General features: G+C 47.7%; 1 protein-coding gene across 2 annotated transcripts in view; it reads right to left on the bottom strand.

Annotated features, from left to right (window-relative positions):
• The window catches only part of CCBE1 (collagen and calcium binding EGF domains 1), a 264,285-nt gene that overhangs the window by 13,908 nt on the left and 234,165 nt on the right, over positions 1 to 16,212 (bottom strand). For both annotated transcript variants that reach the window (XM_077135326.1, XM_077135327.1), the window contains exons 5-6: positions 15,261 to 15,413; positions 5,909 to 6,012 (exon numbers count right to left, since the gene is read on the bottom strand). In XM_077135326.1, coding sequence (XP_076991441.1) covers positions 5,909 to 6,012; positions 15,261 to 15,413 — 257 coding nt within the window. The remainder of the gene's footprint in view (positions 1 to 5,908; positions 6,013 to 15,260; positions 15,414 to 16,212) is intronic.

Genomic DNA, 16,212 nt, shown 5'->3' with positions numbered 1-16,212 from the left:
TAGATAAGCAATCACAAGAGGTTTCGGCTGTCTCCCCCTGGCCTGGCAGAAAAATGGGCTGGGACATGAGGGTGAGGGTGGAGCTACTGTCCAGTCTTTCTCAAATGCCTGGAGGTGGGGATTGTGTCTCGGCCTACTGGGGGCAAGAGGGCCTCTTCCCACTTCAGCTAACCCAGGTGTCATTGTGAGTCTGGGTGGTCCCTGCTCTGTCCTCAGAGGGTCTTGTTTTAACTTGGTGTTCCAAGCCTACTAAAATCTATCCAGCTCAGGACAGCAAAGGATGCTCAGAAGGAGAGGAGGGTCAAAGAAACTTTAACATTTTCTTCTATAAGGTCCCCTCAGCTTCCTTAGCACATATGAATATACACTTCTGGAAAGTTTGGGAGACCTTTAGCTAGCATGAAAGTCCTTGGCTAAGAACTACCTTACAGGTCTATGACCTCAGAGATTCCTGACCATCCAATGCCTGCCAGATGTATGTTTTCTCTCCACCTTCTGTGAAGACCTTGTATTTCCTGAATGATGCAAGGAATAACAATTTGGTTACAACAATTTGAGTCCCCTGTGACCATTACCCAGAACCTGTAGGGGTGACCATAAGAATTACACTCTTGAGCAGTTTGAAAGTCAACTTTGCACAATTTTAGGTGAGGGTTGATGGTTCAGAGTTGGCACTAGGATACAGCTGTGCTCCAGGGTTTATTTAACATAGTCTTGGTGTCCCACTGTCACAGCAATAGAATACTCTGATCTGCAAATGAGTGCCTGTGGTCTGGGGCTAGAAGAGGAAAGATCCGATGAATGAGGGAAACTTCAAAACAGACCTACCCCAACTGTCAGCAGCTCTGCAGGTCAATACTGGCAGCTGAAGGCTGGTCTAATTTTATGACCTGCTTCCAACTGAGAACCAATAAGTGGATTAAATCATGGTTAAATCTTAGCCCACCACTTTCTATCTGTGGGATCTGAGGTAAGCTACATAAGCTGTATTTCCTCATCTATCAGGTAGGGATGCTAATACAGGATCTGCTTGGGGTGGGGGGTGGGGGGTGAGATGAGACCATGTTTTTAAAGTGCCAGCCATGCTGTCCAGCCTACTCAATGTAGGCAGCTATTATCACTGACACATGGAAATGCTCCGGTTGGGGGTTGTTCCCAGCTGTTTCTAAGTAGCCATGTGACTTCGGGTAAGTCCCTTCACCCTTCCAGGCTTTCATCTTAACATCTACAAAATAAGAAGTTTGGACCAGATGATCATATCTTTGGTTTCAGACTTTCGTAAGCAGGAGCAAAGGAAGAGACCCGCACAAGGATGGTCTTTAGAGACCTTCTCCTATTTCCTTTCCAGCCCTTACTCTTGTACTTGCTCCTTTGTAAAAGTCATTAGTTGGCTCAATAAACATTGACCCCAGTCTCCTGGCAGACCTCTTACTGTGTAATTACATTGTGGCTACCTTCAGATCATCTGTGAGTCAGAAGGACAAGTGGAGAATTAAAGGACTGGCATTGTAGAGACTGCTGTCCAGAAGTCCTGGTTTGACTTTCTGCAAGAACACAGGAGCGGCTGGGGTGCGCGGGAGCCAGGCATTTGGGAAGAAGAGTCTATACTTTTCCTGGTGTAATGGCTAATTCCATGGGCCAGCTTGGCTGGGTTATGGTGTCCAAATGTTCGGTCAGTCACTAGCCTGCTTGTTAGTGTGAATGTATTGTGTAGATGGGACTCACATCTATTTTGCTGCAGCTATAATCAGTTGATTGCACCTACAAACAACAAAGGAGAGGGCCCTCAGCAGTGCAGGCAGTCTCTCAATCCAATCAGTCTGAGACTGTAAAAGCCAGAACTGTGCTTTTCAGAGGTCAGAAGGAGAATTTCTGTTTTAACGTCAGCATTGGCTCTGGTTGGAATTTCCAGCTAGTCAGCTCCTCCTGAGGAATTCAGATTAGAACTTCAATACCATGTTCTTTGGAGTTTCCAGCTTGTGCATGCCCTGCAGAGTTCAGACTTGTCAACTCCCTTGGTCATATGAACTGACTACTTATAATAAATCTCTTAATATGTACATCTATATGCCCATATGCATATAAATATATACACATAAACATATATACACATACACATATACATATACACCCTGTTGGTTCTGTTTCTCTGGAGAATGCTGATTCATACAACTGGCTTCCAATCAATGGAATTATGAATATCATTATGCCATATTAGCCTTCATAATAGAAAATCTACCTCACAGAACTGTTGGGACAAATCAGTGAGATGCTGCCTGTAATGTATTTCATGTAGGACTTAATTATTATTATTTCATAACATATTCACAGCTCTTTCTAGGCAGCAGGCATTGTTCTAAGTCCTGTGCAAATACTAACTCATTTGATTTTGAAAACCCTTTGTAGCAGGTATTGCTGATATCCCCATTTTATAGAACTGAGGGCCAGAGTTGTTAAGTAACTTCTCCAGGGTCACAAAGCTAGTAAGGCGTAGAGCTGGGACTTAAACTTGGCCAGTCTGGTTTTAGAATCTGTGCTCCTAACCACTGCAACAAGCAGCCTCTTTTAGTATTACCATGAAACTTAGCAAAGCAACACTGTACTTAGTCACTGTACTTAGGGATTAGTCTTCCCAACAATCCTGAGAAGACCCACTGTACAGAGTGAGTGGATTAAGGCAGCCGAGGAAGCCATACACTATTGAGAAGTCACATCTTTCCCTGATGCTCAAGGGAGCACTAGTGGGAAGAAGTGCAGAATGAGGGTGCAAAGAGGCGCACTCTTGATACCTCGTTCACCTCTAACTTCTGAAGCTTCCATTCCACGTGGCAATCATTTATTGACTTACACTGCTGATTCTGTTTCCTCAACAAGGTTATCGACAGAAGGACTTGATTCCCTATTGTTCTGTATTTCCTCATCTCCCAGCCTAAACCAGGGCACAGTAGGTGCTCAATAAACGTGGAATCATTATTCACACTCCCGCTCTGTGGCTCGCAGGAGGAGCGGTGGCCTGTTACAGAGGCCTGCTCTCTCTCCCATCTGCCCCAGACAGCCACCCAAAGGGGCAGAGCACACATTGTGAATCCTCAACTCAGCTCAGCCCTGCTGAGGGCGAGCTCCTGGCTCTCTTTGGAGTCTTACTTTCTCTAGGACTCCAAACAACCAGTGTGACGAACAACCAGTGTGACGGGGGAAAAAAAGGGCTGAGTTTTCCTCAGGGCTCTGACTGCATACCAATCTTTTTTTCTTTGTATGCTGTATGGTGGAGGTCACATTTCACTCCTTTTCCATGTGAGTACCCCTTATTGCAGCACCATTTATTGAAATTCTTTTTGGTTGGCTTTTTGTCTGTTTGTTTGTGAAATGCATGGGCCAGGAATTGAACCCGGGTCTCCTGCATGGCAGGCGAGAATTCTACCACTGAACTAACTTTGCATCCCTTGCATACTAACTTTTAAAATTTTGTACTGGAAAATGAAACACAAAATAAATATCTATTATCAGTGAATTATTTTAAGGCAGACACCTATATACTCAACACCCAAGTTAAAAAAAATAGCACATTGCCAGTCACCCCAGAAGCCCTTCCACATGCTCTGTCCCAAACAATCTCCTGTCTCCCCTGCAAAATAACCACTATCATGATTTTTGTGTTAATCATTTCCTTGAGTGATTTACAAATAATTTATCACCCAACTGTGCAGGCCTAGATACTAGAGTTTAGCCTTGCCCATTTTTAAAAAAATGATGTCTTTTAGGTTTCTTTTACTATACAGGTTGCTGCACCATCTCTTTCTTTTCTTTACAACTTAAACTTTGGAGAACCCAGGGTGTTGGACCTGTAGAGTTTCCTGATCTTGCTGATTGCATGTTCACGATGCAGTTTGACATAATTGCAAACAATTTTTTCTGGTGGGTTTGGCCACAGTCCAGGACACTTAGTACCTGCCTCTTGGCCACTGTTTACTTGGGCAGATGTCCCACATTCTTCCTTTTACTGCTGCACAAGGAACAGGACAGATGGCATTAACCAACCAATGATCCAAATACCAGCACAAGAGGAGAAGTTGGAAGACTGAGGCCTGCCTCTTGGGAATTCACCTCTCAGAATATCAGCATCTTTCTTACGGGGTCATGGTGAGAATCAAATGAGATCCTGTATGCAACACATTCTAATAGGCACCTTTAAAGATCAATTACTCCTTCTAACGCTCCTTGCATGTCAGCATCAGCTCTGAACTGCCCCAGTGCATTCTGAGGGGAGAAATCGGTATAAGGTGGGCCAAGGCCAGCCCAACCCGGAGTTAATGGGGTCCTAAGAAGACCTTGTGTTTTATCCTTTTTTTTTTTTAAATGGCTCTATAGCAGGGCCTTTAAGGGTCACAGGTATTGTAACAGGAGTTTTTCAACTTCTTTTTATTATTTCTTCTTTCAGTGTCATAAAACATTGCAGGGAGGATAAGGGAAAGCCAGAAGCTGACTAAGCAAGTTAACATCTGAACAACTTGTGAGAACCTTAGCTCCACTGTTCCTAAAGACTGCCTGGGCCCGAAAGAGCTTCCCAAAACTCGTTTTATTAACTTGTCCCAGGAAGGAACTCGAGAGCAGCTTTCTATCCTGAAACACTGAGCAACTGCCTCTACCAAGCCCTGGTTCTCTGGTCTATGAAATGCAAACTTGTATGAACGCTTTTTTTGAGATGCTCAATAAATCCTACCATCAGTCCAAGATCAACTTGGGGATATCTGGGTAGGATTTATCTATTTAGATATCTGTGTTTATGCTGACAAACAAGGTTCTCTGCCTGGTCTCCCTATTAGATCACAAGTTATTTAGAGTTGGATCCATTGTCCACTCACGTCTCTGCATCAAGTTTATACACCCTTCTGCCCAAGTGGATAACGTGTTCACTAATGACATATAAAGGGCCTGCAAAGTCATTTCTCTTTTTAGCCTTTTGATTTTCTTATTTGACTGGTAGCTGTGGTTCTCATTAGGGGCAGGCAGCATGTTTGCTGAACATGGAAAAGTGATATTGCCTCATATTTACCCTTTTGCCCTTTCGAAAATGTAGGTGCCAAAGTTAAACAGATTGTATACACCTCTTTGATATACTAAGAGCCTTGAGAGGAAGCAATTAAATAAACAAACCAGTAAGTTTATGTTTCAGCAGCTTAAGAGTATTTTCTGAGTCACTGACAGCCTAGCTCAAGCCAAGTGACCTTAGGTGTAATAAATACTATCTGGATCCAAGACAGTTGTTCAAGAAGCCAGGTCACAAATCCATCTTGGGGGCATCCGTCACAGCATGACAATGCTGACAGAGATCTGGTGTTTTGTTGGACGCGTGCGGCAGGCTTTTATAAAGTGAGTCAGTCCCCATCATGTGTGACATGGGGTCCAAAATAGTTGCTTTCCCATGTGCATGGAGCTCAGACAAAGCAAGTGCTATGATTAAATTTTTTTAATGTGAAAAACAGAGCTGCTGCAGATATCCATCACCAATTTATGCAAGTTTATGGAAAGGATGCGGTCTATAGAGAAAAGATTGGATAAAATATAATCACAGAAGTCTGCCCCAGGGCATGGGTCAACACATTCATTTTACAAGTTGTCGTAGTCACAGCTCATCCTCTCCACAGCTTTGTCGCATGTCCCTTACCTCGGAATTTATTTTAATAACCACTTAACCATTCCCTTGTCTTAGCTGTGTTTTGCTGCCCTTTGGAGTATCAGCTCTGAGGGTGGACAGGCATAGCATCCTCAGTCCAAACCTAGCTTGGCACCAAGCCACAGGAGATGCTCACTGAGGCCCCGGACTACATTTATTTCCCTGTGTTCCCCAAGATCCTTCCAACTTACCTCTGCAGGTCCTCTTTAGTTATTCACCACCCGTGGCACATACCTTTTGCTTCAGCTGCAGCACCGTTTGCTTCATCTGGTGAAACTCCTTGCACGTGGCACAGCAGGTTCCGGCCTCCACTGCATTCTCAGACTTCGCCTCGTGCCCTGCAAAGGGAGCTGGTCAGTTCCGTCCGGGAGGCTGGAGGAAGGCTGGACCCAGAGACAGCGTCGGGAAGGGCAGTGCTGGGGACAGACAGGCCGACGCAGAACGTGCTAGGGACAGATGTTGGTGATTTTATAGTTCCCAGGTCACCGGCAGCATGCCCCGGGTCAGAGCAGGAGAGAGGGAAAGGGGCCCGGGGCTATATTTTAGGCTCAGCTGTTCCCACTTAGGCTTCCCCCATGCCTTCCTTTTTTATGTGTGAAAATGTGGAGCACGGTCCTTTAATCAGTGCCTTTGCAGGAGGCAGGCTTTATAAATCTGACATGATTTATACTCCCCTCAAAGGGCCAGTTTCCACACGCTATATATTATCCCTGAGCTCAGCAATGGGGCTCTGGCGAAGGGTTTGCAAAGCTGGCCTTTATCACCTTGGGCGATCTAGCTCCCCTGAGGGCTCACTCCCGGGGCCAGGGGGTTGCAGACTGGGGCTGAAGTGATTGCACAGAGGGGATCTGAAGTCACGTGCCCTGGACACCTCCCCCGCCAACCTGGGGCAAACGTGGTGGGTGTTGGGGAAACTGTCAGGCCATCGGCTGCAAAGAGCCCCAAGGTAGTCTTTGGGACACTGAGTGATCCAAGGTATTTTTATAAAATCTTTTTTCTCTTTTGCTAAAGAGAAAGATGGGTGAGGTAAATGGTGACGTGAGCGAGAATAAACACAATTCTCTTCTTGCTGGCAATAACATGGGTGTAGGAGCCTGTGTGCTGGGGAGGCTAGCCACAAAGGTCAACTGCTACCGGTGACCTTGCGCAGACTGCCAAGGTCGGTGAAATAGGGCGGCAGGAGGGGTGAGTGTGAGGAAGAGGGAGCTGGTGAGTGTTCTGCTGGGGTTGGCTACCCGGAGAAATGTCAACTCTCACTTGGCGCCTGCTGTTGGGGTGACAGGTAACGACTGCTGCCATCTAGAATGTAAACTGGAAAGAGCCGGGTAACATGTCATCTCCAAAGTTTTCCTCTTGCTTCCTGACCCCCAGCCCCTTCTGACTCTTCCTCTCTCTGGAAAGGCCTCACTCCTTCTTCCATTGGTTGAATTTCCATTGCTTGATCTTGACCAACTGTCAAGGCCCACTTCAAATGTTCAATGAAGTCACCCTCTGTGTTCACAGAGACACTATTGCAATCCTCTGAAATCAGGCAGCATTTACCATTTGTCCCACTCAAATGGGGGTGTCCTCGTTTGCCCTGGAGAGTGGCTTTGGGGTATGTGCCAAGTGGGAGCCTCCTGAGAACAGAGGCCCTTCATGGTATCCCACCGATGGATGCTCAACAGATGTGTGCGGAATGGTTGGCTTGGGCCCCAGGAGAGTGCTGTGCGCCAGCGGACCCTTCCTCACGCAGCCCCGCTGCCCTGCTCTCCAGTGGGGCCAGGCCCTGCCTGGGGACTCGTTGCTGACTGGTGTTTCTGCTCTTTGGGAGGGCAGAGGGCCCAGAGGCAACGCGGCAGCTGAGATCCAGCTAATCACGTGCAGCACAGTTCTGGGGGGCTCAGAGCTCACCCACCAAACCCTACCCCTGCAACCCGTGCCCCTGAAGCTTGGAGCGCATGAGCTAGGCATACATTTCCCGAGCCAGCAGGCTGAAGTGTGTGAAGTAGTACTCTCTTTGGCTGAGTAGCCATAAGCAAAAATGTGATTCTGGAATAGAGAAAGTCAATGTATAGCACGGGGGAGGTTTGTCGTGGGTGATTGGATCCCTGGGAAAGCGGAAGTGTCTTTTTTTGGGGGGGGGGGGAGTGCATGGTCCAGGAATTGATCCCAGGTCTCCTGCATGGCAGTGTCTTTTTAAGTCCATCTTATGCACATGCAATATCATAGGGCCATCTGATTAATCTCCGCCTTGTAGGCTACTTTTGTCCTACCTGTGGCTTCCCCCTCTGCATCCCACCCCCAGCCCCCAGCCCCCATGTTAACTGGCACATTTGGAGAATGGTTGTCTCACGCCACCCGTGTGTAATGGCTGTTACAGGAGGAACCTGAAGGTCTCTGCTTGGAGATGGAGGAGTGGAAAGGTTAAGAGCGGAGGCCCCAGAGTCACACTGTCCCAGGTGTAAACCCCAACTCCGTCACTGACTAGCTCTGGACAAGTTATCCGATCTCCATCAGCCTCAATGTCCTCAACCACAACATTGGTCCAGTAACGTTTCTACCATACAGAGCTGCTGTGCCGGGTAAACGGGGTGACGCACGCACACTTTCCGGCACGGTGCCCGACGTGAGGCAAATGGGGAGTGTGGGAGCAGTCACAGGGCTCGTTCCCTTTGTCCCATAACAGAGTCCGAGAATGGCAGTATTAACAAGAACACCCGAATGAGGGAACTGAAGTTTGGGGACTTCTTGAAGTTCATGTAGCAAGGTATCAGCTGATGTGGGTTTAGCATGGAGGATGCCTAAATCTGGGCCTGATATCTTTTCCATGAGTCAGGCAATTTCCTTTGGGCTCTTTACCCCTAATTAATGTACCAGTTTACAAATCTCACTTGTCTATGGAACACAACTGAGGGGAACTGCGGTTATTTAGATCAAATGCCAACATTATAGAATGAATTATGGAAATTTCCATGAAATAATATGCTTACACTGGCAAAAGACTACAGGCTTAATCAACTTTGTTTGTGCTGATGGTAGAGAACGGTGGACCCCCTGCATAAATGGGTGCCCCAAATTTTCAGGTTTATTAGGCTTGTTAATACCTAAGGAAAACTGGGTGCCATCCATCTCTTTTCTTCTTTTTTTTTTACATGGGCAGGCACCAGGAATTGAACCCGGGTCCTCTGGCATGGCAGGCGAGCATTCTTGTCTGCTGAGCCACTGTGGCCTGCCCCCGTCCCTCTCTTTTGACTTAGTCATTCATCCATCCCATTCCATTTACTAATCAATTTATACCTCCAATCCATCCTCCCATCTTATAACCCCATTTATCGATCTCATCCATCCATCTATGGAGCATCTGCCATTAGCCAGGCCTTGTGTTAGGTATTAAGAATGCAAAATGAATGAGGAAACCTCTTCTTTCTTTTAAGGAGCTAGCCCAAGATGCTAGGTAGAGACAGCAGCCATGGACAAAAATTAAAACGCTTCTTTCTACTTTCATAGATGCAGATGAATTTTCCAAATGTTGGTTCGATTAAGACAACTTGCTATTTTCATGATAAAGAAAACCTTTTGGCCAGTTTCTAGATTCTGTTACAGTTCTCTATGAAATGTTAGAACTGATAGCTCTTTAGTTCAAACTTCCTTAGTGATAAGGAAAGAAAGACCAAAGAAGAGAAGTGACTTGCTTTAAATCTCCCAGAGGGCATTATGCAGAGACTGGGCATTTACAGGGTCTGAATCTGCCATTATGGGGTGGGGTACAGTGAGCCTGTTACTGGAAGTTCTGTTGAGAGCTCCTGGGGGTTATCTGACAGGCAGGCCCTGAGGGAGTGGTTCTCAAAGTGTTATCACCAGACTAGCACCATTAGCAGAACCAGAATCAGTACCAGAATCAGAAACTCGGAGTGGGGCCCAACCCACTGGGCTAACAAAGCCCTCCAAGGGTCTCTGATACACACTCAAGTTTAAGAATCGCTGCTCTAACTTCCCTAGAGTGAGCTGCTGCGGGGTGACCTTTTACCTGAAAATGCCCTAGCTGGGTTTTGCCCCTTTTTTGGAATTAGCGGGTATGGAGAGCCAAGGATAATTTTATCTGAAAGACTTTCTAGGCACCCACTGATACAAAAGTGACATAGCCCAGTAGTTAAGTTTGTAGGCCCTAAAGCAGTCGGTGTCAGGAGTCGGAGCTTGCGGCTGCCACTCAGAACCTTCTAGGCTGGCCATGCCACTCTTGTGAGCTCTGGAAGAGTAAAATATTGACAGCACCTAGCACTTGGGGTGGTGGTGAGGAGACAATAAAATAAGACCTGCAGGCACCCAAACAGGCAAGTGCTCCATAGGCTTTGTTTTCAGTATCTGTATCGCTGTTTAACTTCTGTACAAAATGAGACGTAGCCCGAAGCACATTACATCATCCTTTGAAAAGAGCTCTTTTCAAAGGAGGCATGCTTTCTGTGTAGACACAGAACATGCCTAGTCAATTGGGGTTCATCAACCCTGCAATTTGTCTCCGGTGATGTCAAATGTGGAATTAAAAATAATCTTGGGTATGCTAGATTAATAATTTATTGAGACATCTGGGTAAACATGTCCAATGCCTTCAGTTCTCTCCATTCATGCTGTGGTCATGCATCTCTGAGAAAAGTCTGGCGAGGTCTCCACTTCTGGCTCCAACTTTAGATTTTAAAGATGCAGTACTATGAGCTAGCCACAAGGGGGCGGGTTGCGCTAATTTTTATCGATGTTGAGCAGCGTGTGACTCTTAAGGATAGGGAATGCTCTTTAGATACTATATTCGTAATATTTAATAAACTTTTAAAAACTATGGCGTGCTCCCAACACATTTCACCCGAGCAGTGTCCCATGTGGACAAATCATGTTTTAAAAAGTCGTGCAGACTTGCTTTTACCCTGACAGTGGCTTTTACCCCTGGTGGCCACGACAATCACCTGGGGGTGGGGGGTGGGCTTTTAAAATCCTGCTGATTATGCTGCACCCCCCCCCCCATATGGGGGCGGCAGCGAGGCACCAGTATCAGCATTTCTTAAAGCTCCCCAGGTGATTCCAAGAGTAAGAACCACCGATCAAATATGGAACACCTGGTCTCCCTTAACCCTGAGCTAAGCAGTGCAGGAGTCCACATTCACTTTATCAGAAAATAAACAAAAGTTGAAAACTAGAGACTAGCAAGCTAATGGCTATGGAGCCAACATTTCCTTAATTTGTCTCCCCGTCGGTGTATACACAGACTCCCTGGGATGACTAAACTGGCTCCAGCTACATATTTTCAAAGAGAAAATCAAAGTGACCAAACAATTCTTGCCGGTTGGCTAGACGGCTCGTGGTCGGCGAGCCGGTGTGTGGGCTGCAGGCTCGCGCGGAGCGGAAGGCAGCGCCCGGGCCACGCCCCTCCCGCGCCGCACGCTTTCCTAATAACGAGCCCTGCCTGGGCTGGACCCTGGATTCCTCTGACTACAACTTTATAGGCGTTGGACAAGGCAAAGTAAAACAAAGGAGGAGGGCTCACATGTGTTTATACTCAAAAAATCACAATCTTTTCATCAAAAAAGTGACCCGATGGAATACTGGCCTTATTAATTAGTTCCAAAGTAGTTGAAACCTCTTTGGTTTGGCTGCTTCTGACATTCCAGGATGTGGGACACATTTGGCCCCGAACTGTTCCTATTTCTGAGCTGAATTCTTGGATGTGCGAATCATTCAACTTTCGGACAACATAAGGAAAGGTCTCCGCCTGGAAGGTGCTAAAGCTGGGTATGGTTTTGAGCCTTGGATCCAGGGCTAAGGAAAGGGGAACACATGTGGGGTCACACGGCTGGCTGGGTCGTACGTATGTGACTTTTTCTTATTTTAAATTGCACCAACACTTGAAAAAGTTTGAGAGGGTGAAAGGGTCTTCAGAGCTCATCTAGGTCAACCCTCTTGTCTAGCTGGGGAAACTGAGGCCCAGAGGCTGTCCAAGGTCACCCATTTGGCCACCACCGAGCAGGCTCCAACCACCAGCCCTCCTGACTTCCAAGCCAAGGCACAGCCAGAATCAAAAGGCATGTGCTTTTCCTTTTCTTTCTCCCAGAACCATCAAAGCCAACCTGCCCTGCCCCCCGCACCCCCCACCTCCTCCACTCCCCCCGTCCAGCCACTTGAGTTTTGACTTGAACATTTACAGCAAAGTGCCTTTCTTTTCTCACATTTTAATTGAGTTTGAATTACTCCTCCAAATATGTCTGGTTATTGGTGTTAGAATGTTTTTCTTAAATACTAAAACCAAGCGCAGTTGTCTGTGCATATGTGGTGAATTCAGTGGAGACCAGCCACTGACAAACACTGAGACATACTTTATGTTGCTGGTGTGTGTGTGTGTGGGGGGGGACACGAAGCAGCAGACACAATGGCGTATCAGGGTTTTGTTTTGCTTTGTTTTACTATTTGTAGCTGCCAGGAGGACGATGGGGAGGGAGGAGGAAGTAGAGAGAATCTGCAGCCTAGTCTAATCTGTGCAAGGAGTTTTATGTTCTAATAAAAGGCTATCCATGGTCTAATCACCAGGCGGTTCTTACTTCCCTCAGCAGCGCGCCCCGTGTAGGTCTCTGTAAGCAGTCACAAAACTCTCTCACTATGGCGGACCGGCAGCATCGTCCTGCTTTTCATTTTATTTCATTTGCCGACAGCAAGTCATTCACCCCGGCCCAGGCTGCCCCCTATGATGACAGTATCTTTGCCTGAAGGCCTGGGCTTCTCAAGTGCTGCTGCTGATCTAACGTCTGTGATTCTGATAAGTCATCATTTTGCAAACTCTCTTTTTCAGGACACCATTACCTCTGAGATATTTTATAGGTGTTTAAGAAAATAATTCTGGGAAATGGAGGTTTAATCAAAGGTAACATTTCTGTTTGAATGGCTGACTCTCTCACGGCTTTTCATACACTTGCATTATGAATCTTTAAGAAGCGGGTGCAGTACTGTACACTTTCCGAACATTTGGCGTCTTTAAGAAAGAAAATGCTTCTTAACACCTCACAAGACCCGCAAGTTTTGCAGAATGTAATTTGGGGAAATGCTGTAATAAGTGATGGGGATAAAATATGAGTTCAAATGGAAGTAACACTAGTGAAGAGAGCTTCAGGTACAAAAGCAAACTTGCAAATATGGACCCTTTATAATTACTAGATCTTCTACTGGCTCATCCTCAGCCAGAGAAGTCAAATCGGTCGTCACCTAAATAAACTTCTTGATCTCTTGGACCTGTCAGAAACTTTTTGTTTGTTTGAAAAGTTTTTAAGAAGCACAATTTATTCCTCTGGGAAGGAAACAGATGGGTGAGGTTTCTGTCCTGCCTGTGCATAATGGACTGCTAATTGCAGAGATGCGATGCAACCTCCCTGCGCCCCCATGGCAGAAGGGAAAAGTAGGAGGTGGGTGCCTCTCACTGGCAGACCCTATTACTACACTCTGATTCAGAGCCATACCTGGGTACCACACAGCCAGGCAAGGGTTGGGGATTGAAGAGGGGAGTGGTCGGAGAGCTGAGGAATTACTGCAAGAGGTGGAGGCCACTTGAGACCACAGAACAGCTGCATGCAGATGAAGTCTTAGGCTGGTCTCTGGAAAGTTCATCTGGCCCTGCTAGTTAAGGTCCCTGCACACTGCTCCACCCACTAAGCAGGAAGCTCCTTGTGGGAAGGCCAGGCCTCATTACTCCAGTATTCCTTAACACTGAGTCTTATATCCAGTGCTCAGCAATAAGGATTTGCTGTGGCTGTGCTCCAGACAGGTTGCACAAGGCTGCCCTGCAAGTAAATGGGCTTTCCCCTGGAGAAAAATGACAGACAAAGAGATGCTGAGTTGCCATAACAAGTAGAATGCAGCCTGCAGGTTACCTGGCTGGGAGCACGGCTGGAAATCCAATTCCAGAAAGAAAGATTAGAAAGCTGTTTGCCTGATGCTGATTCATCAGTGGTTAAAAGGCTGCACCTCATTTTTCAATCAGAATCTTTCCTTCAATAAAGTATAGAATCTAAGATGCAAGATTATACAGCCCCATCTCCTCCACCTGCCCCAAGAGGGGGCACAATAAAGTGACTTTAATTTTGAATGAAAAAAAGTGCCCTGTAAATGTTAGTTAGGTTGTTTTCAATTCACTCATGCCCAAAAGACGGCTGCTTTCCAAGTCCACTTCTGGGCAAGCAGGCCCCACGGCAGCCAGGCCTGTAAAAGGCCCGCAACTGCCCAAGCTTCAGCTGGCTCCAAATGGAGATCTTGCGTCTACTTCTAGCATATGGCCGCTTCCTCATGGCTGCTTGTTGCGCCTAAGAAGTTTGTGTTGCCTGTGTGCGGCCGCTGGTTACCAGCTGACCACTGACCTCAGTTGAAGGAGGCTGCCTCCCACCCCTTTCGACATCCAAGACTTGCCATCCTCTGAGCACCCCAGATAGTTCTGGCCTTGTCACCTCCCCCACATCTTCTGGCACCTGTGATGCGCCCTGGTCACGCCCTCCCCACCTAGGGATGGTTGGACCTGGCTAAGCTCCTCCAACAGCGCTTCTGCCAATGTGACAGCAGCTTCCTGACCTAGAACAGCTGAAGGCAGCAGCACAGGGTCGCATGGCCCAGCATCTGCCTGTCTCCCTGGCTGAGGACTTGTTTCCCAGGGAACCCCTCCTTCCCACTGCTTGGTCCTGAGTCCCCCAGGAGCTTGCTTTCTGCGCAGGGTCCCACCAGGTACTTAGGAGAGCGTCTGCCAACCGTGTCAGTCGTGTCCATTTTGCTTCAAGGCTTTTCCTGGCAGGAAGGCCCTTGCACTGCTCTGTCTACCCTGAAAGTCCTACACTGTGGGTACTAGACTGGGAGAGATTTGAGTTGCTTCACTAGGAATGTGGTGGTATTTCCCCGTCAAAGCAGTCCTGAAGCATCTGGCATCAATTCTTGGGTATTTTTCTCCTCTCTCCAAACTTAAGGAAGTAACCTAACATTTTGTTTGATCATACCCTTGAGTGACCAGACAGCTCAGATGAATTCAGTTGAGAGGGAGAAAACAAATCAGTTTCTCAAACTCTCTGTATGAAGAGCCACTTAAAAAAAAATCCCAATTCACTGTGAATGGACACTCTTGCAAAGTGAAATAGAAACGGATTATGAGAAAAAAAATTAATAGACATATAAGCATGCATTTTTGGATCTGAATACAATTTCTTTGTCAAATTGCTATCAAAAGTCCTAAGACCTGATTTTAGACACAGTGCGTGGACAGGCCCGGGTCTGTACAACCCCTCATGCCGCATGGGTGGAGGCTGTGCCCCCACGTGTGAATGTTTCATGTCAACATTTCCGGAAAGCAGAGTCTTCTTCCCCGCGTTTTCTCTGAGAGGGCACAGTGTTCTGGCCTCTTCTCTGCTCATCCGAGTCTGGTCTAATGCTCGTTTACCCGTGGGCGCAGCCCGCTCCCTAGGATCCGCTCACCCCCAGCCCTGCTCAGGGGCCTCACGCTCCCAGGCCTCAGGGCCCGCCTTTCCCCTCCGCGCCCCCCACCCCGGGCACCCAGGTGCGAGGGACCCAGGGGAGCGACCATAGCCGCCCCACTCACCGGAGTCACTGGGATACTTGTCGCCCCTGGTGCACATCCGCCCGTCGTCCTCCCGGATGTAGCCTTCCCGGCACTCACAGCGGTAGCTGCCCGGGGTGTTGACACAGACGTGCGCGCACAGCGTCTCGTTGCCGGTCGCACACTCGTCGATATCTGGGTTAGAATCACATGCAGAGAATTCTCAGGCAGCATCAGGGAATTCACTCCCTACACAGCAGGGGGCACCAGGCCGGGCCCCTCTGCATAACGTCTGCCAAGGACACGGTGCCCAGCCTCTCGCGGAGGAGCTGGAACTGGGCAGCTCGCTAGACGCACGGGGATCCCGGGAGAGGCGCGCGGCAGCCCGTGCTCCCGAGGGGACCTCTGGCCGGTCGGGGGGTGTCCTGGGTGTGGTGTTGCTGCTTCCATGTCACATACCCAGGCAGGGGTCGCCAGGCTACAAGGTTCCCATCGGCAGGACAGAGGTAAGGAAGCCTGCCTCAGATCCACAGGGGGCCTCCTTCCAGGAGAAGTGATAACTATGGGCAAGATGCGTTGAAAAGTAAACATCATATAAGCGATTTTTTGCAATTGTCCTGGTATGCTTAAGAGTTTTTAAGTTCCCCTTTTTGGCTGCATGTTCCAAATAGCATGCTGGAGACCCGAGGTCACTTAGGAGTGGCTCCTTCCCCGTTAGGAGACGTGACTGTACCTGGGAAAAGCCGCATCTGACAAAGGAAAATAGTCACAATGGCTATAAGTGAGGGAGTTTTCCCCAGGAAATTCCTGCCTCGTCAATGACCAAAAAAGACCCCTCATGAGCTGTGGCAGTGAGCCATGAGACCATCAAACAAGGAACCGTTACAAGTCCACGTTGTCCAAGCACATCCCAGATGTGCTCCCCTGCTGAGTGGGTGGAAGCAAAACTGTTTCCCACGAGGCAGGAGAGGGAGGCCCGAGCCCTTTCATGTTC

This window comes from Tamandua tetradactyla, chromosome 18 (genome assembly GCF_023851605.1).
Source record: "Tamandua tetradactyla isolate mTamTet1 chromosome 18, mTamTet1.pri, whole genome shotgun sequence".
Lineage (NCBI taxonomy): Eukaryota > Metazoa > Chordata > Mammalia > Pilosa > Myrmecophagidae > Tamandua > Tamandua tetradactyla.
Note: the sequence above shows the minus strand (reverse complement) of the source record. Positions and strands in the feature narration are given on the sequence as shown.